Genomic DNA, 24,026 nt, shown 5'->3' with positions numbered 1-24,026 from the left:
GACGCTTCTGCATGTAGTTATTGAGCTGGTTTTGCCCCAATGTCCCATACACCAAAATTTTTCATATCTTGGTACTTTTATCTTTTACACTGAAATTCTGTTTTCCTCTTCATTGTAGATCCATACATAGCACTATACATATTTTGTTGGAAAAAGTTGGAAATTTAAGGGATTTTGGGGTCAAATAATCATCAAACTGCATCTATGTGAATTTTCATGTATTCTGTAAAAAATAATAATACCCAAGAAATCATTTGCACTACATTACGTCAAATGGTCATTCAGGGTTATTATACGGTGATTTAAAAACTTGCAAGCATTGATGTAGCTCTACATATGGTCAATTTTGGCGAAATCTACAGCCTATTGATTATTCAGATATTAACAGATAATAGTTGATATCATTGTCACACATTTTTTTAACATAAATTGATACCATAAAAAAGCAAATATCCATATATTACATTTAAAATTGATTTTTAAGGTATTTTGGGACAAATAAGTGAAAAAACTCATTAATAATATATTTAATAAAAAAAGGTTCTGAGCCTTGAGCCCTTGGATTTTTTTTTCAATACAATCTACGAATATTTGTTATTTTTATAGTATCATTGACAAATTATAATTGAATCAATGTTACTGCATCATTCCTTAACCCAGAATCATTGAGCTATATTATTTCATAAGGAGAATTTGGGTGAAACGTCATGAGAAAAAATGTTTCCTATCTTTTCCTATCTATTATCACATCGACTTATATATTAACTCTTGTCTAGTTGTGCAAACATGTATGGTTTAGGAATGATTGGCATCGGCACTTTTCAGAAGCATTTAAAAAATCGGGTTTTACCCAGTAAATCACAAATCAAAGCACTTACGAAATGATTTACTTTATTAGAAATTATTTCGCAAACATTTATCAATGTCTGTAGAACATTTTGGGAGAATAATAATAAATTTATTAATTTTTAAAGAATACATGAAAAATTCACGTAAAGTGCAATGTAATACTTATTTGACCCCAAAATCCCTTAAATTTCCAACTTTTACAAACAAAGGATGTATAGTGCTTTTCTATGGATCTATAATGAAGAGGAGAACAAATCTTTAGTACAATACTGTGAAAAATGTTATCCTATTTTGAATAAAAAATTACATTAAATGAGCTGCATGACCCCTAAATCCCCTATAATTCAATATTTTTAATAAATTATATGATTATTTGTTATTTTCATTATATCATTGGAAAATATTAATTAGATTAACATTACCACATCATTTCCTTCCTCAGAATCATTGAGCTATATTATTTCATAGGGGAATTTGGGCAAAAAGGTAAGAAAAAAGAGTATCTCCCATCACCTCCTATCTATGATCACATCAAGACTCATAACATATGACTATTCTTGTCTAGTTGTGCTATCGGGTATGGTTTGGAAATGTTTGGCATCGGTGCTATTCGAAAGTTTTTGAAAATCGTTTTTTACTCAATAAATAACCAAATAAAACATTTGTGAAACGATTTATTTCATTAATTTTTGTTCGGCAAACATTTGTCAATATCTGTTCAAAACTTTGAGACAATAATATCGACACTTATCTGTAAATATTACTATTTTTTACAGAATACATGAAAATTGCACATAAAATGCACTTTGATGCTTATTTGACCCCAAAATCCCTTAAATTTCCAACTTTTACTAAAAAAATATATTTAGTACTCTTCTGTGGATCCACAGTGAAGAGATAAACACAATTTTAGAACAATGTCTTGAAGATAAAATGACAAAAAGTTTGGAAACTCGCAATATATGGGGCATTAGGGCAAAACGAGCTCAATAACTACATACAGAAGCGTTCCACGTCCATGAAACAGAACTCACTGAATTCTTTGCAAAATTCCCTTTCGAATAAGCTCTTGATCTCTTCTGTAAGTTGTTCGTTAAGAAAGTTATCAATTTTTTCCACCTTTGAAATCGAATTTCCCCATTGTGCTTTGGTTGATTTGCCTTACATAGTTGGTTAGAGCCGTTATGTAGGCAATTATTTTTAATGAACGATTGAATCGAGACATCTTCACCGCTGAACTTTATATTATTTGGCCCAATGTCACCCCCTTGTGAGGAGTGAGAATGGGTCAATTTTTAACAACATATAACTTTGAAAAATTTCCCTCATTTATTATTTTTTCCCCAAACAGTGGTAAATTTATTATTCAAGCTTGTACCAAACTAATTAAAACTTGATTCCAATGTTAACTACTAGAGCTTTGTAACATTTACTTGGAACATACCACATTTTGGCCCAATGACACCTCCGTTGACGGTATCTTTAATTTCTTTAAACTATCATTTTTTTTTTCAATAGCACAACGATGACTGCGGTTCTCCGAAACGCTGTACTAGACCCACATTATCTGGGTCGATCGGTATAGCATGACATTAATGAGTTTTTCAATTGAAAAAAGTGTAACTTTCAAGCAAGTTCAGCTTCCTTTTTCGAAAGCATTTCGGTGTGAATATGAGCACTGCATCCATTGGCTAGATATTGTATGCGGGTTCATCTATGTAAGATTCCAATACCGGGTAATCCAGCTTTGAGAAACGAATGTACGAGGGTCAGATTGTGCAAGAATCTATGCGTTGGGACCTTCACTACCTGTTGAGACAGTCAAGATGCTATGTAATAACTTTGTCAGATAATTGATTTTTTCAAGGTGGCACAATGGTCGGATTCGTCAAATTTCACGACATAAATCGATAACTCGAAAACCATCAGTGTTAGAGTTTTGACGTCTTCAGAAGAAATGATCTACAAGAAGAGATCTATTTTTTGTGTAAGTTGTCATTAGGGTGTTTGAAAATGAAGCTATCAGCCATCTTATGTAACCAAAAGATGCGCCATCCAAAGACCGTGAAGCGATGCTAAGACAGTTTGTGAAAATAATCTGAATTGATGAAAAAGGACGTTAAAAACTATTTTTTTCGGGACCACCCTATGTAAATTTAGCAATTTTGTCATAAAACATTACCTATATGAGATAAAATAAATGTTTAATAAGCAAAAATGCTAAGAATTAAATTCTCTACAACTTTGTAGAATTATATGAACTACTCAAAAGGGTAAAAAAGTACATTTCCTAAAAAAAAATACACCGAAGGGCCACCCTAATGACAACCTACACAAAAAATAGATCTCTTCTTGTAGATAATTTCTTCTGAAGACGTCAAAACTCTAGCACTGATGGTTTTCGAGTTATCGATTTATGTCGTGAAATTTGACGAATCTGACCATTGTGGGTGGGTGGGCTTCACGAGGACAAATACCGAATTTCGATATTTTTCCATACATTTTTTTCAAATTCCAGCTTATATATAAAGAGTTGGCCTTAGTATTTTATCTTAGATTAATGAATAATAGCATGTGGTCTGTAGTCCGCCGTGCGAGTATAACATGGCCGCTGGACAACTGCCATTTCTGGATGATGCTTCTGATCCTATTGATGAGTTGCTTCGTATCTTTGGCCTTCCAATCACCTTTGTGTATAACGGAGCTCAGCTGGCCAATAATCGTTTAGCAGTTTTCGATATATTTTCATGTTTAAAATTGTCCGTGGTGTACTTTTCCCACGAATATTTGATCGTTTGAAAGAATTGTGCAAAGCGCGCCGCAGTACTTCCTGTTTTGACGGCATGTTTTAAACAACTGAACATGTTGGAGTTAAAGTGTGTGGGCGGCATTTTCTGAATATTCTAAGGATTCATTCACATGAGGAAATATTTGTCTGAAAGCATTAATTTTCTTATAGCACGCATACCAGGAATGACAATATTATGCATTCAAAGCGGTCAAAATTACAGAATTTAATAAATATGGCTAAACCTTGTAAGGACCAACTCACAGCGATGCTCATCCAAAACAAGCTATCCTCAGAAGATGGAAGCCTTTTGTTTTCCAATGAGCACGGCAAGGCAACACGAGTTACGATTTTAAATAGCGTTGCAGAGAAAAAAAAACAAGTCTACACAGTTTTCGCACGAGAATGTAATTGCATGGAAACTCGATTTAAATTTAAGCAGGGTAAAAAGGTAATTTATTTGTTTAGTTTTCATATTCTACTTATAACATTTGTTCATTTACTCCTAGACGATCAAATTGGCTCAACATATTAGAAAGGGACGCCGAAGAGTTATTCAACCTGGATTTGAGCCAGCACTTCGAAGTCTTGTTCACGAGCTTGACGATTTCTTCGAAGTGAAGCTTTTACGTATGGTTACCAAGCAAGGGCAGCCATTGGATTATGTAAGTATTACTGGGCTGATTGAATACGTCAACGGCAAGCGCAATGTTGGACGGGCTTAATTCAAAGTTGATATTGATGGAGGACAAGGATCACTGAAAATAACTTTGAATCTAGAGTATGAAGATGATATAGAGAAGTTCAAGGTTCAAAAACACAGGTGTTCGTCGTATTCGTGATTGCTTTGGCACCGAATGAAAATTATTAGAATATTCACGAAATATGGGTTAATCATTTGGAAACTCCATCAGCTAAGAGCTATTGTAGCAAGTATGAATATTTGAATTAAAATTTTTTGAACAATAGTTACATATTATGTACAGGTGATTTGAGAGTCATCAACATATTGGCAGAAGTTATGGCGAAAAGTGCATCCCATCCATTTGCGTATTGTACCGTACATAAGACCTGTTTGAACACTACTAAAGGAGATATCCGCACTGTCGGTTCCATCAAGAGACATGCTGAGGAGTGGTTATCATCAGGAGCAAATGATAAAAATGCGAAAATTTTTCAACTGTGTTCATCATCCAGTTCTCTGTGGTGAGGATAGTGCAGAGCTTGTTCAAGGATATCCAACACCATCGCTTCACTTGATGTTGGGTTTGATGAATGGTTTCTACGACCACGTTGCTGCACGTCATCCAAAATCGGCTGAAGTTTGGGCGGCAGCAGCGAGTGCTTCGCGACAAACACAATTCGGATTCACCGGACGTCACTGCCGATGCTTAATTGCAAACCGTATAATTCTGAAAAACGAAGGCCTGCTGTCCTACTACGGTATTTTGGGAAACTTACAAGAAGTGTTGGATGCATGTTTTGGCAATAATCTGTTAGAAGGATATCAAACTTCTATTGATAAGTTTTGTGATAGCTGGGAATCAGAAAATTTGCCTATCACACCAAAATTGCACATAATGAAGTTTCATATTACTTATTTATTTATTATCAGACTAAGGCCGGAGTGACCTGTGCTGCACATAAAAGTCTTCTCCATTCAGCTCGGTCCATGGCTGCACTTCGCCAACCACGCAGTCTGCGGAGGGTCCGCAAATCGTCCTCCACCAACATTTTTCAGGTTTTTATGTCTAACGTCATAATTTGATACGTATTTTTGAAATATTTTGTCAAATCAGAGGTTTTATTCTAGAAAACTCGAAAAAAAACCCGAAGTTAATTTGTCACATTTGAACAAATGGACGCATGTTTGTCACACTGGGATAAATGGACGCATATTTGTCACACTAATAAAAGAGATATAACGATTACACAAAGAGGCACATAGCACAGCGTGATGTCCATAAAATATGCCATGCTTTTAGGGGCCATTTACAATCCACGTGGATAGTTTAAACAGGTTAAAGGGTATGGTATGCACGGTCCTTTCCCAACTTTTAAAATTCCTATGTACGGTTGTTCAAGAAGGAGGAGTGGAGGTATTATATTGTCCAAAATCGCTCCTCCTATAATGCGAACGGCCTCTTAGGAGAAGGCGATATGAAACTGTGACATACTTAAAATATTTAAGGCCCGTAAAAGTGATAAAAAGGAACCCTTTAACCATTTTTTTTCAGAATAAAACTCATAAGGCCGATACAAATATTTAAAAACAATTATGTCTCCCCCCCTCGGATTTTTTTGCCCAAAAAAATATTTTGAGGGGGCAACAACAAAAAAAAATGGGCAATTTTGAGGATTTTTAAAACCTTCTTTAACAAATCCGAGGAGTTTTATTGATTTTTTCCATTTTAATATTTATTTTTTATTGTCCCCCCCCCCCTTGACCTTTCGAAGACCAGTAGGACATAATTTGAATTAAATATTTGTAACGGCCTAATTATTGTGAAATGTGTTGTAGCGATAATATTTATTTAAAATAAGAAACAAGCATAAAGATTAATCCGAAGCTTCTTGCTTCGTCGGAGAATCAACAAAAAACGATTTTTCCTCTTCGGTAATAACAGGAAGGAAGTTTTCTTTTCTTCTTCAATTCCTTGAGAAGCATTTTGCCAACGTACATTTGTCACTATAGAGAACGAATGCTTTACAACCAACTTAACCCTCTCCCGCCCATGGTGTCTGTAGAGCACCATCAAATTTTGTACCTTCTAACCTTCATCGAATTGTTTCAACAACAAAAATCAATATTTGGCACATCTTTATAGTTCCATTAGATTGCAAATATAATCAATTTTGAGAACAAATAGTTAAACTATTGAAAACAATCAATTAACTATTGATTTACAACCAAAAACTTTTTTTTCGTTTTCCATTAATTTAAGCTATGCCAAATAACTTTTGTTCTAGCATTTTTCTCAAAGATGATTCCTTCCTATTGAAATCCTTGAAAAAAGTCGGGAGCGAGAAAGGGTTAAATTGCTTCTTGGAAAACAACTTGCAGTATTTAAGGTCTTCGCTGTTGATGTTGTCTGCGTATCCAAGTTCATAACGGCCTTTTTCAAACACCACTTTCCGCATGGAGTCCACGTACGGGCGGGGCTTGCACTGGTTTATCGTAGTGATGGGCAAAACGGTTCATTCCGAAGAGCGGCTCAGAACCAAGCGTTCACTTAAATGAGCCGACTCATTTGAACGGCTCGTTAGTTCATTCAAAAGAACTATGAAGTCCCGGTGGTTTGAGCGATACATCATTCAAATTATGTATTGGAGTTCATTTTTTATTTGAACTTCTAGTAACTTCTTGATATATAAATCATATCTAGTGGACTTTTTTGCTGTTTCGATTAATTTCGTGCTCCGTGCTCCATTTTAATTTTAACGAATTACAGATTAACGAAGTTCAAATTGAAAAGTGTTCAGCCTAGCCTAGTTTTATATCTTGCTTATTCAACTATAATCAATATCATTAACAAGAAACCAATTTAAAGAAATCCAAAATGAAATAGCCGTTCATTCTTCGATTTCATTTTAAATCTTTACAATCTTTTCAATGTGAATTTTGGCATACATATATATTTTCCTCAATGTTTTCCGATGTTAGTCGGCTGCGTCGCTCACTACAAATGTGTCCCGTTTTTGAAAAACAAATCCTCACGCATGACATTGGAGTACCCGTAATACAAAGTAATTTTTTTCTGCTCCCACCAGAACAAGAGATCGCTAACTTTCGGCAGGTAAGGTTTAGTGGTGTACTTAGCGCCTTCGATTATGGCAGAAACTAATGGATCATAATATGATCTCGAAGCTTATGGATCTGTTCGTCAAACTCCTCCCCATTTTTTTAAAGGTCTTTAAACTTTAAAAAAGTGCTGGTATTTGGATTTGGCCAAATATACGCCCGATTTTAAACCAACATGAGGTCAATTCTTCAGGCCGGTTCACACATGCAGCAGTTTTTTCAGATTTTGTTTTCGATTTTTATGGGTTTGTTGGAAAAGTTGAGCCAAAAATTGACTGCGTTAATAGAACAAGATTCAGTTTTTAACGGGGAAGGTCAATTATCGATTGATATGCTCGTAGTTATTTGCTGTCATCTCCAAATCTCTGTTTTTAAAAACGAGAATCCAGAAATACCGACTGCGCTACTAGCTCGTTCATTTCAAGGCCAGAAAACGCTAAGGAGTATGAAAGTAAGAAGTGGGAGAATATATGCTGGCTCCTGAACAAACAAACAGTAAATGTCAAAATAAAGCGGCTGATCAAGTGACACGGTGTTTATTTGAGCCACGGTTCATTTGTGAGCCGCGGTTCAAATTTAGAGAGCCGTGGTTTGAACGCTTTTTCTTACGAACCGGTTCAAATGAACGGCTCGTGAGCGTTCGCCCATCTCTAGTTTATCGTGTACTGCGAAACGGTGAGCTTAGCTTCGAAAAAGTCAGTTGCTTGCATATCAAGTACGTCAACATTGTTCTTCGCATTGCCAACCACAGACTTGAAGTTTTCGCAACTGACATGTTCATGGCGCTTTTTTGGTTCAACCGCCGCATGGAAAGAGTCAGCGGCCATGAACGTATGTCCTGATTCGACCCGACCTGAATTTCATTACGGTTTATCAGTAGGACAATGTGCTGGAATAAATTCCAGTTCTTATTTTGTGAACTACAATTATCCAACCAAAAGATAATTGCCTTCAGATCATCGTACTTCTTAATGACTTTGAAAAAGCAGCTAAGGATTCCGTTGGCTGTGCGACCACCAACCGACTCGGACCAAATGCACGCAGACACTGGAAAGGCTCGTGTGTAGGCGCCAACAGGCGCAAAGCTCACATTAAAGTCCAGCAGCCGTTGCGAGAAAATAATGCTCTTGAAGCAATCCAACCGTGGAAGCTGTATGACATAGAAAATAATAAGAAAATTACTTTGAGCTTTTTAGTGGAATGTCTTCACTTGTCATAAGGTTCAAAGAACATATTGCAGAAGTAAGTAAGGCTAAGAGGGAAACTGATAAGGGATTAAATTATGAGTTTAGGTCTAAGGTAGCTGAACATGTATATCAGGAAAATCATTCAATTACGACATCAAACATTAAAATTTTAAGAAATGTCTCTTCTCCGTGGAAACTTGATGTTGCTGAGAGCTTGGAAATCTACCGACAGGTACAAACGCGGTTGTTGAATAAAGATCAAGGAAATGGTAGCTCCTGGCTCTTCAAGTTCATACCTAAGCATTAAGCGCAACAAGCGAGTAGAAGTAAGCACCGTAGTAAATGTAACTAGATAAGTACCTAGATAAATTATTATACCTACGCATAGTATAAATAGTGTAAGCTGCGATCATTTTCTTCAAGTCGAGTCAAGTACAAGACACTGAAGACGGCCTTACTGTTGAGGTCGAAATACGTATCTGTCAAGATACAATTAAGTGGTAGAATTCAATGGGATTGTATCTGAATTCCACAGAATCCTGGCAGCACTTTGTCACCATCAGCTCGATAAGACAGTCGCGATTCCTTTGCACGTTGGAGATGTAGTGCATGTCCAGAGCAGTCGGTGCAGCTACAATCCTTAATTTCGGAGTGTCCATTTACCTTGTTACGGAGCTCTGCAACAGTGCACGCCTCACAGTCTTCGTGCCCGACTGTCTGCAAACAGTCACTGGGTCACCGTTTAAGCTTGGAAGAGTTGTTTCACCAAATCCGTGGACACTTTACGGGTTCGGCGTCGTCCGACAAGTTTTGGATGTGCATACCGCCGGATCAAATTTCCTTGACCAACATTGTCCAGATCCCAATACGTTTTATGGAACTGTAGTCTGTCATCACGCGTAAGTTCATCGTTGCACTTCCTGGCCGATGACATAGTGACGCGTGTGCGTGCGCGAACGCGTCCAAGACAAAAGGAATCCTTTTGCTGATATTCTGCTTCACGAGTGCTCGCAATTGTCCAGACGGACCGTATGCGACATGTGCCGTTTTTTTACGTGAATCTTCACGTTTCATTTCTTTTTGTTTTTTTCGGATTTCCGCTTGGTCCGCACCTCGAAAAAAAAACTGCCACAGCTTTGAGCAGCAGCATTGCATTCCATTGACTCCCAGTTCGCTCCCGTTTCTTCGTCGGAGTTTCTTCCTTGGAACCTTGTCCCGGGCAAGGAAACTACGCCACTGTCACTGAAAACCGATTGGTTGACCTCTGGGACCGGTAATAGTACGTTTGCCAGCTCCGCAGACGGAAAACGCTCATTTGTGTCATTTTCGAAATCGAGCCCGAGGAAGTCCTCTTCCGATTCCTCGCCACTCCGTATTGTTTCAAATATTCCATTTCCGGTTCCACTTCTGCCGTCAGCGAATAATCAAAGAAATACAATCGTCGCTCGCAGTGTCAAAACAAATGCTAACAATAACCACCTATCAGTGCACGGTGTGACAAATATGTGTACACTTTTTGCTTGGCTATAGTGAATTTCGCATTCAATTTCACAAGATACAAGTAACAAGCGAATTTGGTTACTGACGAATTTGGTTACTATCTAGGTACTTAACCAAATTCGCTTGTTGCTTGCGCAATCACATCACCATAAAAACAAATACAATTTTCATTTGATAGTTAGATACGGAATGAAAAATTAAACAGAATACGATATTTTATAAATATTAGAGTGAATTTAATTAATATTGATCAATTAAATTTTATTGTTTGATAAAACCCCGATAAAGGGGGTCTAAAACGTCTTTCTAATATCGCAATTGTAAGCCAAGGGTTAAAATCTCCCATTTTTACCTCCGACAGGATCTCGATGATGCTTCCGTTTACCACTGCCCGTGCCAACGGACCCCGGCAACCGTCCCCCTACTGGAGCCATCAAGCTGGAGTCCGTCTGGCCGCCGCTGCTTGCTGCTCCACCACCAGCACCGCTGACCCCGCCGACTTGATGCTTTGGCAGGGTGCAACTTTTTCCTCGACAACCCTTCATGTATTCCAACGTTTCGTGCAGCACCACCTTTTCCTCGGGAGTTAGCGTCGATTCCCGGTTTTGCGTTTCAAACGGATCTAAAATAATACCATACTAAGCTACATGATCTGAATGACAGAAAATAAAACTGCTTACCAGTTCTAAGATTGTAATACGTGATTAACCCTGTGGTAAACTCACAATACAGGAAATTGTGCGTCTGATTGATCGTCCGTAGACAGGAATACGTATTGTTGTTTGCGTTCATGCAGAAGCAGAACGGCTTATCGTCCCACATTGGTGCCGTTCGCCAGTGATTAGAATCATGACTAAAACAGTTCATTCGCTCCGAAAGGCACTCCTTCTCCAGTTTGGCCTTCCGGTGCCGTTTGCGCTCTTTTTTCCGCTGCCGTTCCTCCTTCAAGCGGCGCCGAGTTTCACGAGCCAAGTCTCGCTCGTCTGGAAGAGGTCTGCAATTACGGTGAAAATAAATTAGAAATACAAAAGACTTGAATGCGCGGATCAGCCAGAAACACTAACCCATCAACTTCAGGTTCGCAGTAGCATTCGGCTGCCGGGAGGTTGGAGTCGTGTTTGACCACCGGAATTTGATTGTGCGTTATGGCGTTGGCACTGAAGATGTCGTTAGCCACCGTGGTCGTTGTGGTGGGCGAGGACGCGTTGTTTGGTTGTGCTATATCGAAGGAATCGTCCCCATCTTCTAAAGACAAATCTATGTCGACTGTAGTTGATTCGAGTTCCTCAGAACCAGAAGCTTCTGTGGATGTAGAAAAGGGGGATGTGCTACTGATAGAAGTTTTCTCAACGCCTGGGTTGGATGAAAACGGACTAGATGAGTGCTGGTAGCCTATGGTAGTGGAGCTTGCGATAGATCTTAGAACATCCTCAGTTATTTCAAGCACAGTTTTTTCTGATGTCGACTGATGGCCAGAGACAGATAAATCTTCTTGAAATACAGCAGTAGTCGTAGGTATCACTGAACTAGACGTCGTCATTTCCATACGATTTCGATTGCGATGTTTTCCATTAACACCTAGCAAATGACCATTACTAACATTTCTGCTGTGACTAGGTTTTGAGTTAGAGCCTATTTGCTCAGGGAGAGATTCTTCGTTGTGACTATCGGTTTCAAATAAACTCATATCGATTAAGGTTCCTTCCTCTTCTTCTGTTTTTGGAGGTTTTGGACGTCTCGGTCTGAAACCTCCATTGTGCTTCGGGCGCTTCCCAGACATGGTTCTATTCATATTTTCTCTCCTATGAAAAACTTGTTCCAAAAATGGATTGGAAGTTGTTGTAGTAGTGGTAGTGGTAGTGGTACTGGTCGTAGTTTTGACTTCATAGTCTTGCTCGAATGATGCACTTTGGTTGTCTTCATCCTCCTCTCCGTCCTCATCCCGAAAGCTGGAAGGTCTGTGTTCCTTCAAGTGTTTCTTGATGTCTTTCAAATCATTGATCTTAGTCTTCAATACTTTAATTAACATATCAATCTGCATACGGCTTCTCTTCCAACTTGTCTCATCTTCATAGATTACATTAGAACAGTTCACCCTCCCTACTGCTGTGATAAAACACTTGGTTCCCCTATGACCCTCCTTATCTACTGCGGATGAATTCTGCTTCTTCAAAATTGAATTCTGCTCAAAGTTTCGCTCGATCTCCTTCAACGTACTCTGAAGCTCGGAAATCACACTCTCGATCTGGCCTCCGCCGTTTGTCTCCCGTTTGTGTCTTCCAACACTATGACTAGTTTTGAGCTGCTCTTCCAATTCCACCACAGACCTTGCCATCCCTATTAAACCAATGATCTCCGGATTTGCCTCCAAGAACTCCTCCTCATAACCCAAATCGCGTTTCTGCCTCCGGTTCCGCTGCCCGGTTCCGCGTCCACTCAGCAACATGTGATGCTTGTAGTCCCGTTTGGATTTGATCTTGGTGTATATGAGCCCATCCGGGGTGAAGCAGGCGCAGTTGCGCTTGTTCTGACTAGACAGTTTGTTGATTTCAGCCAAGTGGTTCTGCAGCTGCAGGTGGAACTTGCACTTGTGACGACGCCAGCGTCCGTCCTCGTTGATACAGCGCCACTTTTGACCGGGAACGCAGTTCTGCTGCATCGTGGGATTTGAGCACTCGTTGTTGAGCCGTTCCATCTTCGAACGGAACGGAGTCATCGGGAGATGGTTGTCCAATGGATCGTGATGGGCTAAAATGGAAAAATATTTTTTATTTATTTTGGAGATTAATATTAAGTTCAGGATTGAAAATTGAATGTTCATACGATATGATACACAAAAGATGTTATTGGTATGATTATTTATGCTTAGATTATAAAAAGATTTGTTACATGTCAATAGGTTTTGTCGGAATTTAGTCAAACAGGTCCTTGGGAAAAACGAGTAAGTTAACAAAACAGCTCATTTAATCAAATGAAAAATTTGTACAAACAGAACATTTGATCCAACATGTCAATTGAAGTACTTCTCGGAGGAACTTTCGGAGGGACTTCCGGAGGAATTCCCGGAGAAACTTTCGGAGGAACTTCCGGAGGAATTCCCGGAGGAACTTGCGGAGGAATTCCCGGAGGAACTTCCGGAGAAATTCTCGGAGGTATTCCCGGAGGAACTTCCGGCGGTATTCCCGGAGGAACTTCCGGAGGTATTTCCGGAGGAACTTCCGGAGGAATGTCCGGAGGAACTTCCAGAGGAATTCCCGGAGGAACTTCCGGAGGAACTTCCGGAGGAACTTCTGGAGGAATTCCCGGAGGAACTTCTGGAGGAACTTCCGGAGGAATACCCGGAGGAACTTCCGAAGGAATTCCCGGAGGAACTTCCGGAGGAACTTCTGGAGGAATTCCCGGAAGAACTTCCGGAAAAATTCCCGGAAGAACTTCCGGAGGAATTCCTGGAGGAACTTCCGGAGGAATTCCTGGAGGAACTTCCGGAGGAATTCCTGGAGGAACTTCCGGAGGAATTCCTGGAGGAACTTCCGGAGGAATTCCTGGAGGAACTTCCGGAGGAATTCCTGGAGGAACTGCCGGAGGAATTCCTGGAGGAACTTCCGGAGGAATTCCCGGAGGAACTACCGGAGGAATTCCTGGAGGAACTTCCGGAGGAATTCCTGGAGGAACTTCCGGAGGAATTCCTGGAGGAACTTCCGGAGGAATTCCTGGAGGAACTTCCGGAGGAATTCCTGGAGGAACTTCCGGAGGAATTCCTGGAGGAACTTCCGGAGGAATTCCTGGAGGAACTTCCGGAGGAATTCCTGGAGGAACTTCCGGAGGAATTCCTGGAGGAACTTCCGGAGGAATTCCTGGAGGAACTTCCGGAGGAATTCCTGGAGGAACTTCCGGAGGAATTCCTGGAGGAACTTCCGGAGGAATTCCTGGAGGAACTTCCGGAGGAATTCCTGGAGGAACTTCCGGAGGAATTCCTGGAGGAACTTCCGGAGGAATTCCTGGAGGAACTTCCGGAGGAATTCCTGGAGGAACTTCCGGAGGAATTCCTGGAGGAACTTCCGGAGGAATTCCTGGAGGAACTTCCGGAGGAATTCCTGGAGGAACTTCCGGAGGAATTCCTGGAGGAACTTCCGGAGGAATTTCTGGAGGAACTTCCGGAGGAATTCCTGGAGGAACTTCCGGAGGAATTCCTGGAGGAACTTCCGGAGGAATTCCTGGAGGAACTTCCGGAGGAATTCCTGGAGGAACTTCCGGAGGAATTCCTGGAGGAACTTCCGGAGGAATTCCTGGAGGAACTTCCGGAAGAATTCCTGGAGGAACTTCCGGAGGAATTCCTGGAGGAACTTCCGGAGGAATTCCTGGAGAAACTTCCGGAGGAATTCCTGGAGGAACTTCCGGAGGAATTCCTGGAGGAACTTCCGGAGGAATTTCTGGAGGAACTTCCAGAGGAATTTCTGGAGGAACTTCCGGAGGAATTCCCGGAGGAACTTTCGGAAAAATTCCCGGAAGAACTTCCGGAAAAATTCCAGGAGGAACTTCCGGAAAAATTCCAGGAGGAACTTCCGGAAAAATTCCAGGAGGAACTTCCGGAGAAATTCCGAGAGGAACTTCCGGAGGAATTCCGAGAGGAACTTCCGGAGGAATTCCGAGAGGAACTTCCGGAGGAATTCCGGTAGGAACTTCCGGAGGAATTCCGGGAGGAACTTCTGGAGGAATTTTCGAAGGAATTTGTGGAAGAATTTCGGAGAATTAAAATAAGCTCACGCAGAGCCCTCGCCGCCACCGATTACCAACAGCGTGAAGCGGACACGCCGCCGCCAATAAATTTTCAATCGGCGCACAGGTATAGTAGAAAGTAAAAAGTAAAAAGTAAAAAGCAAAAAGTAAAAAGTAAAAAGTAAAAAGTAAAAAGTAAAAAGTAAAGAGTAAAAAGTAAAAAGTAAAAAGTAAAAAGTAGAAAGTGATAAAAAGTAAAAAGTAAAAAGTAAAAAGCAAAAAGTAAAAGGTAAAAAGTAAAAAGTAAAAAGTAAAAAGTAAAAAGTAAAAAGTAAAAAGTAAAAAGTAAAAAGTAAAAAGTAAAAAGTAAAAAGTAGAAAGTAAAAAGTAGAAAGTAGTAAGTGATAAAAAGTAAAAAGTAAAACGCAAAAAGTAAAAAGTAAAAAGGAAAAAATGAAAAATAAAAAATAGAAAGTAAAAAGTAAAAAGTAAAAAGTAAAAAGGAATTCCTGGAGGAACTTCCGGAGGAATTCCTGGAGGAACTTCCGGAGGAATTCCTGGAGGAACTTCCGGAGGAATTCCTGGAGGAACTTCCGGAGGAATTCCTGGAGGAACTTCCGGAAGAATTCCTGGAGGAACTTCCGGAGGAATTCCTGGAGGAACTTCCGGAGGAATTCCTGGAGAAACTTCCGGAGGAATTCCTGGAGGAACTTCCGGAGGAATTTCTGGAGGAACTTCCGGAGGAATTTCTGGAGGAACTTCCGGAGGAATTTCTGGAGGAACTTCCGGAGGAATTCCCGGAGGAACTTTCGGAAAAATTCCCGGAAGAACTTCCGGAAAAATTCCAGGAGGAACTTCCGGAAAAATTCCAGGAGGAACTTCCGGAAAAATTCCAGGAGGAACTTCCGGAGAAATTCCGAGAGGAACTTCCGGAGGAATTCCGAGAGGAACTTCCGGAGGAATTCCGAGAGGAACTTCCGGAGGAATTCCGGTAGGAACTTCCGGAGGAATTCCGGGAGGAACTTCTGGAGGAATTTTCGAAGGAATTTGTGGAAGAATTTCGGAGAATTAAAATAAGCTCATAAGAGAAAGTGAGAAATGTAAAAATTGCAAGGAAGAAAGTGAAATTTGGAAAGTGAAAAACAAAAACTAAGGGTAGTGAAAAAGAAAAGTGCAAAATGAAATGAGGGGGTTAGAAGCAGAGGGGTGTAAGTGACATTTTAGTCAAAATTGAGTTGACAACAGCAAAAAATGCTTTGGTTCTAGAGCTTTGCGGCAATATGCTGATATAGTTTGTACGTTGCTTATGAAAAAAAATGTGAAAATTTGCAGAAAGTTAGTAATTTTTTAAACTTCTATACAATTTGTATGGAACGAAAAAATATTGAAAAACTTTTGTCACTTACACTCCTTTGCGTTTGACCCTCTCAAATATAAAATGAAGAATATGTAAAACGTTAACTGAAAAGTTAGAGTAAAAGTGAAAAATAAAATGTGTACGAAAAGTGGAAAGTTAAAAGTGAAAAGCAAGAATTGGAAAGTGAAAGTGAAAAGTGGAATCTGAAAAGGAAAAGTAGAAAAGTGAAAAGAGCAAAGTTAAAAGTGAAAACTGAAAAGAGGAAAATGAAAGGGAAAGTGAAAAGTAAAAAAGGGAATTTGACAAGTGAAAAAACAAGTGAAAAGTGGACAGTGAAAGGAAAAATTTAATATTGGAAATTGAAAATTGAAAAATGAAAAGTGGAAAGCTAAGAAGAAAAATGAAAAGTTGAAAATAAAAATTAAAAAGTGAAAAGTCGATAATGAAATGTGAAACGTGGAAAGTGAAAAGTGAAAAGTGAGATTGAAATCTGAAAAGTTTGGATTAAATAATGAAAAGTGGAAAGTAACAGTTGAAAGTGAGAAGTAAAAAAGCGATGTGAAATCAAGAATGAGAAATGTGAAAAGTGCAATATAAAAAATGGAAACTGAAAGAGAAAAGTGGAAAGTGAAAATTATAAATTGAAAAGTGGAATGTGAAAATGTGAAGAGTGAGAGTGAATAGTAAAAATCGAAAGTGAAAGAGAAAAGTAAGAAGGGATATGTGAAATGTGAAAAATGGAAAAGAAAAAAGTGAAAAATGGTAAGATAAAGAGAAAAGTGAAAGGTGAAATTTAAAAAGTGAAAAATAAAAAGAGAAAAGAAAAGTAGAAAGTGAAAATTGGAAATTGAAAAATGAAGTGAAAAGTAGAAAGTGAGAGTTCAAAGTGAAAATTGAAAAGTGAAAGTAAAAAGCCACAAGAGAAAAGTAAAAAAATGGAAACTGAAAGAGAAAAATGAAAAGTGAAATGTGTTGAAGAATGAGAGTGAAAAATAAAAAGAGACATCATTTTTTAACGACCCCAGACGTGAACGACGTGAAAAAATTCTCGTGAAAAAAATCGGAATGATTCCTCGTAAAAAAATGGAAGCATTTCCTGTGAAAATTGGGAAGAATTTTCTGTGGAGAATGTAAAAATCTTTCTGAGGAAATAAGAAAAAACTTGTGTTATGTGAATGTTACTTTTTTAGTAAACTCAAGGAAATGTTTGAGAAGGCAGATAAAATTGCGGTTTATTTTGAATAGCTTTTACTTTACAATTGGATTAAGTAAGCTTTCACATTGAATTTCATTTATGATTAACTTCTGGATTTTTTTTTGGCTTTCTCAGTCTAATGTATTCAAAAAAGTGAAACTGTCTACTCTTAAAAAAGACCAAAATAAAAAATAAATAAATCGTTTTGAATACATAAGACTAAAAAAGCCAAAATAAAAATCCAGAATAAATCTTCCAGTCGATCTCTCTCTTTAAAAACTGAATGATTAACTATGTCAAAAAAGAACTGTTACCTTCGCCACCTGTAAAGTGTTGAGCCTCTTGATGATCAATGACATAATCTTCCTGATCTTGGCGAGCTTCTGCCATTTCTGTGTCGGTGTCCTCAATCGGATGATCATCATCAACTGCAAATAGTACAACGAATACAGCATTGATACCCAGATACAGACTTAACCCCACCCTTAACACTCTCTTACTTTCATGATCTTCGTCGCCATCGTCCTCATCATCATCATGTTCGTGAGATCCGAAATCTACCGTCACTTCTTCGTCCTTTCTTTCGCTCTCGGTGACCACGTCCAGCATCGGGGCCACACTTTGTTCAAGCTGATCCACTTTTACCACCGTCGAGTTGGCCGCATTCATCCGTGCACTGTACCTTGCCGCGGCCGCCCTCATCCTTTGCTCCTGCATCTGCTCCGGGGTCTCCCTTCGTCCAGAACTCTCAATCAAAAACGTATCGGGCCACTTCTCTATCGCGTTCCTGTGCCGGTTCAATATCAACGGCAGGAAGCTTTTGCCATCCATGTGCGGCGGTGGTGCCACTCCTCCGATATCCAAGAACGTCGGTGCCAAGTCCACGTTCAAGACAATCTCGTCAACCCTGTTGAAGCGAAAAAAAAACGCAAAAGAAAACAATCCATGAATGGGACCCGCAACCTTCCACAATCACTTGACTACGAACACACTGGCCGGTTCGATGCCCGGTCCCCGCATCAGGAACGGAACCCGCACGTCAAACTCGAACGGAAAGCTCTTGCCTTTGATCAGCCCAAACTGGCCCAGATGGTACCCGTGGTCGGACGTGTAGATGATGTAGGTATTGTCCAGCTCGCCCAGGGCCTTCAGCTCCTGGTAGACCCGCTCGACGGCCACGTCCACCGATTGGAGCGTTTGCAGTCGCTTCGTCATCAGCAGATCGGTGAACTTGCGATGGATCGGCTCCATCGGTTGCGTCACCCGGAGGATCCACTGTTTGTCCGGATTCGGTGCCAGGTCGTAGGCGGGCGTACTGTGGAAGAGAATTGTAAACGACGTTACAGTTAAATATGTTTACGACGCGCGTATGAATAAGTAATTAAGCTGATTTTACTCCGTCGTCGGACGGACGGTCATAAATCTCAAACGCTGATTGGTCACGAGAATGCGAGACATCGAGTCGGAACAATAATGGATGAAGCGATATATGTTTCAGTCGTTTCAATTAACGACGCAATTGAAATGAAGAATGCTTTATGTCCCATGATGATTGTGATTTAGGATGATGTGACTCAAACGACGGATAAGCTAAGATGAACTGTAGGGTGCCGATGAAAACAAAATATTCAAACAGATTTTACCATCTAAATATATTGAATATTAATCGTTAAAGCTCCGATGCACATCTTAGGTTCATAAATAGTATGACATTAGCAGTTATCACAATTTTCAACTTCTCCTGGAACACCTACGGCTGAAAATCTTGGGTATCTGAGCACCCGAAGGATATAACACAGCTGCAACCGCACCAAAAATCCGAACAAATTCACCTAGTGGTGATACTGCCTTTCTCGATTTAAGTCAAAACACCTTTCTTTTTGGCTCAATCTACCATTTTTTTTATACTCTTGAACGCAATCATCTCTCTTTCAGAGGCATTACATCCCTCATCTCCATAGTTATTACCTGCGAGGTTTCTAAGCCAAGCTAACATTTTCACATTCGTTTATTATGGGGCTGACAAAAAGATATTTTAGTTACCAGATAAAGATTGTCGCTGTCGTCGCTGTCCGGAACATCTTTTGCTGGCGAGGATAGGGGAGCTAAATGTCAAAGAAGGAAAATCCATACGATTTGACAGCTTGGTACCCAACATGTTCCGAACAGCAGAACAAAGGGAACCGAAGCGACAATCTTTATCTAGTAACTAAAATATCTTTTGGCTGACACGATGATATTTCTGTACACAGGTCAGTCGAGACAATTTTCAACCCGATAATTTTCTAAATCGACCGGGAGTCGAAACCAGCCACCCTCAGCATGTTTCGAGAAAAATGGTTGAAGAATACTATATATGATAAGTTGGCAAATGTTTTCCGTGGCGTTTGTGCGCACACGTACAACATCTACACGCGGACAGACAAATATTTGCTCAGTTCTTCCTGTATTCCTATCAAAAGTTGGAGTGAAATGATAGTTGGTGAAAATGGGTCATCGCTCTCACCAACAGTCGAGGTCGGATAGCAAAATCGTTCAAAAAGGTCTCTTATATTTTAGCTTTCTTGCCCTCAGATACAATGAAACCTCCATGAATCGATTCCCTATTGCAACGATTAGCTCCTTGTACCCTTAGTTTAAATTAGGTTAAGTTTAGTTAAGTTGAAAACATTGTAATTCCTACATGGTTCAATTCAACCAGAGGAAAAATCCTAACTGCCAGAGGCAATTGAAATGTATTAATGGATGATAGTGTTAAGAAAACACGGAACACCTAGTCTAAGATATGAATGCATGTTTTAGATAATTAGCATTTAGATGAAAAAAAAAACTATTTTCATAGAACGGACGCAGAAATTTTTCTATTTTACTCCTAGCTTATCTATTTCGAGCGCAAACATTTACGAAGGTCGAGAAAGGCACCATCACCACTAGGTGGATTAATCTGGGTTTTTCGGTTCACTGGTCGCCTTGGTAATTGCTATGTTACACAATAATTCACATTTAATGCCTTATCGATGTTAGAATTGTTCCCATGCATAAACGAAAACATGCCACTCAATGTCTATCTTCGACAGCTACGCTTGTATGAATACCCGAGTCCAACGTCCCTCTATTACGCCAAGTGACACTTTCAATCCTCCGCATTTTACTTCCCAACGTAACGAACTGTCAATGATCCTCCATCCCCATTTACATACCGTGCACAATCATTCAGCATGGTGGTCTTGCTGCCGCCCGTAACTGTCATCGAACCGTATTGCTTTCCAGCTGCTCTTGTTTAATTAATTAATTATAAGCAAGTGTCACCGGGAGGGGATGCTGGCGTAGAAAATTTCCATCACTGCTGCAGCCAGTGGTGGCACGGCGACGATACTGTTTTCATTTCATGCTGCATAGAACTCCCCGTTTGACCTCGGGACATGTGGGTGAATCGGGGTCGAAATTTGCACAGTCAATCGAGCGACAGCACCGTGATTAATTTTGAATAAACTAATTACAAACGGCTCTCCGTTTGTCGTTCGCTAACATTTGAGTTCCTCTCGGTTTACAGCTCCCCTGCTGTTTTTGTTCATCACAGTGGAAAGTCGGTTATCGAATCGAGAATGAATCGTAACAATGTTGGATTTTGATTGGTTCCTCGATCAGGGTTCTTGTGGGACAATCTTTTAAAATTATCCACCAACATATGCTTGGATAAACTGTACGAATCTTCACAAATGTATACATATCTAAAGCCAGCTCTAAATTGTTAATTATGTAAAAAGTTACAATAATTAATCGAAAAAACTCTCTGTTACGATTCGTGTCCATATTTTCTTGCAAGTGTTTGAATTGCACTTTATGTAAAATATTCTGTTTTTATTCAGCAATTTAGGGAACATCCATCAATAATAACGTAATTATTACGTAACGTTTGTTGGGGGGTTGCCCGAGGTGTGACGACCCATGCAAATTTTTTAGACGTTTCATACAAAGCGTGTGACATACAGGGGAGGGGGGTTGAAAATACGTAATTAATGGATCTTACCTTTTTTAAACAGTTAAATAGTTTTTTACTTGACAAAAAAGTAGAACACCTTTTGGTTCAATTCAATTCAAATAAATTAAATGAAAGTGGTTGTGTTTGTCAAACCTTTTTCCTGACATAACTTCTTACATTCCAATTTTTGAAGGTTTGGTGGGTTATTGAAAAGTTTCCCTACTTCATCTCAGCCGTTACGAATACAAACATTATTCTTTTGATCACATAAGTATTTCGCCGATTTCAAAACCATTCTCATCACCTACAGGTGCAACAATAAACGAAACCCTAGCCCAGCTTCTCGGAAATCAAATCATCCGAAATGCGTTCGCTTGCGGACAATAAATGAATGAGCCGGAAATGATCCACTTTGATGGTGCTGATCCGAGAAGAGGGAAAATTAACCGGCACCGGTCTGCGCCAAAGAGCGACCTGTATTTAATCAGACATTTGCATAAAATTTTATTCGACGGCGCCATCATCCCGCAGCTGGCTGTTGATAGCACCGACTGACTGGGGGCCCATCCATTATTGTGGTGGTGCTGCGTGGTGCGGTGCATTAGCTAACCAACAGGAACGGATGCAGAGAGTGAACAAATTGGAATTAATCGTTTGAACTCATCCGGAGTGGCGATTCAACTGCCGCATAATATTGGTGAATGATTAGGGTAGCTATTGGTGTCTGATGGGGTAGGGATTAGATTAGTTACCACGGCAGCATGCAGGCATGGTAACAATCGTAAGCTTAGCTGGACTCAACGTTAGTGGATTGTACTGAATTTGGTTTCATGTTTTGCGGTTTCCCATTGTCACGCAATTTGCGTATGTGTGAAAATAAGAATTGCCAACAAATATGAGTCTGACGACATTCGTTTATAACAGATTAGAATCCAAACATACTCGCTATAATGACGATCTATACGTATTCGATATTTAGAGCCTTTAATAAGACATTGCGTGATATTCATCAACTTAAAAAAATTATAATAAAAACATTAAAAAAATCTTTCAGCTGAATTGGAAGTTCTTTCGAAAATGTACTAAGAAAGAAGAATGGAATCTTTACACTTTAGACGATTAGTACTAACCGCGTTAATGAATAAGGCTTCCAATGAATGATTAAATTTGTTATGATTAAATCATTCAACTCTATGATTAATGATTATGATTAATGATTTACTCATTTTTGACAATGATTAATGATTATGATTAACGATCAAATTATTTTTTGACAATGATTAACGATTATGATTAATGAATGAAACGTTTGGAGTATGATTAACGATTACCGATCGTGATTAAATGTTGACAAAACATGTGTAAGATTAATGATTAACGATCGATATGATTAATGATTAATGATTATGAATAATCAAATTGAATGATTTGCATATTGATCAATAATCAAGTATGCTTTCTACCAAATTGGGTTATTGAAAGGTATAAAAGTTGTATGATTATGATTAAAGATTATTGAATAAAAGCGATGTATACAATGAGTAAGATTCATGATTAATGAATAAAATCAAAACAATTATGGATATGATTAGTGATTAATGATTAAATGTAAAATTATATGATTAACGATTAGTGATTAATGATTGAATCATATTTTTTGTATGATTATGATTAATGAATAATGATTAAATAACCCATTATTCATTAATCATGATTAAATCTATGATTAATCACTAATGCTCTGACTAACCTATTTGATTCGTGTCGAGGGCTACGAAATGGTGAGACGACATCTCTAGTCATAACTCACAAGTTCCGATACGCTTCCACGGCTCTGCCTATTGCAATCGACCGCCAACTAAGGCTCGATGCCCACGTAGTGTCATTTCAACGCAGAGTGCACGTGGCGTCAAAAAGACGCAGGTGTGCACCGGGAAAAAGCGGTAACGCAGCGTCACCACGCCGATGCATACCAGCGTTATTTTAACGCTACGTGCACGTGGCGTTGAAAAACCGCTACGTGGGCATCGGCCCTAAGGGTTGCGTGCTTAGCTGGTAGTGTACACTCATAGATTGGGTACCAGATATACTTATTATTCATTGGATAGGCCTATTATGATTGTTATCAATAATTAAATTGGGCGCTATACCTGATTTCAATCCAAGATAAATATGGCAAAAGCACAGACCAGAAACGTTGTTTATAGATAGAGACCCGCGCAGAGTGAAGCCGAAAGTACCAAACGAACCGTCAAACGCGGTACCAAACGAGCAAAGTAAACAAACATTACCGATCGGTGCTAAATGCGAGATAAGTATTGTAATCAATATTATAGAAAATATGAAAAAGTTTTAAAAGTTAAATAAATTAAGCTGTTTTTGGAGTTCTTATACCAAGTTTATTATTGCATTTCATCATATTTGTCGATCCATTATACTGCCGCTAACCGCAAGTCGAGCACATCTGTATATGGAGGTCCATATACAGATGTGCTCGACTTGCGGTTAGCGGCAGTATACGGCAATGGTGCTGAACGATGCAGGATATATGGTTGGAGCAAACGAAATAACTGCTCATACTGATAGTCACTTCAAGTTCTCACAAATTTTTATGTTGCCAATCGCACAGAATATTTTTGTCTGCTGGCCG

The 24,026-nt window shown here is 39.4% G+C and overlaps 1 protein-coding gene across 5 annotated transcripts in view; it reads right to left on the bottom strand.

The window, feature by feature from the left end:
- LOC134219561 (extracellular sulfatase SULF-1 homolog) overlaps nucleotides 1–24,026 on the bottom strand; it is a 236,813-nt gene that overhangs the window by 5,509 nt on the left and 207,278 nt on the right. For all 5 annotated transcript variants that reach the window (XM_062698313.1, XM_062698315.1, XM_062698311.1 and 2 more), the window contains 6 exons: nucleotides 18,383–18,709; nucleotides 17,895–18,301; nucleotides 17,709–17,822; nucleotides 11,191–12,874; nucleotides 10,807–11,120; nucleotides 10,479–10,748 (listed from right to left, as the gene is read on the bottom strand). In XM_062698313.1, coding sequence (XP_062554297.1) covers nucleotides 10,479–10,748; nucleotides 10,807–11,120; nucleotides 11,191–12,874; nucleotides 17,709–17,822; nucleotides 17,895–18,301; nucleotides 18,383–18,709 — 3,116 coding nt within the window. The remainder of the gene's footprint in view (nucleotides 1–10,478; nucleotides 10,749–10,806; nucleotides 11,121–11,190; nucleotides 12,875–17,708; nucleotides 17,823–17,894; nucleotides 18,302–18,382; nucleotides 18,710–24,026) is intronic.

Source organism: Armigeres subalbatus, chromosome 3, assembly GCF_024139115.2.
Source record: "Armigeres subalbatus isolate Guangzhou_Male chromosome 3, GZ_Asu_2, whole genome shotgun sequence".
Classification (NCBI taxonomy): Eukaryota; Metazoa; Arthropoda; class Insecta; order Diptera; family Culicidae; genus Armigeres; species Armigeres subalbatus.
Note: the sequence above shows the minus strand (reverse complement) of the source record. Positions and strands in the feature narration are given on the sequence as shown.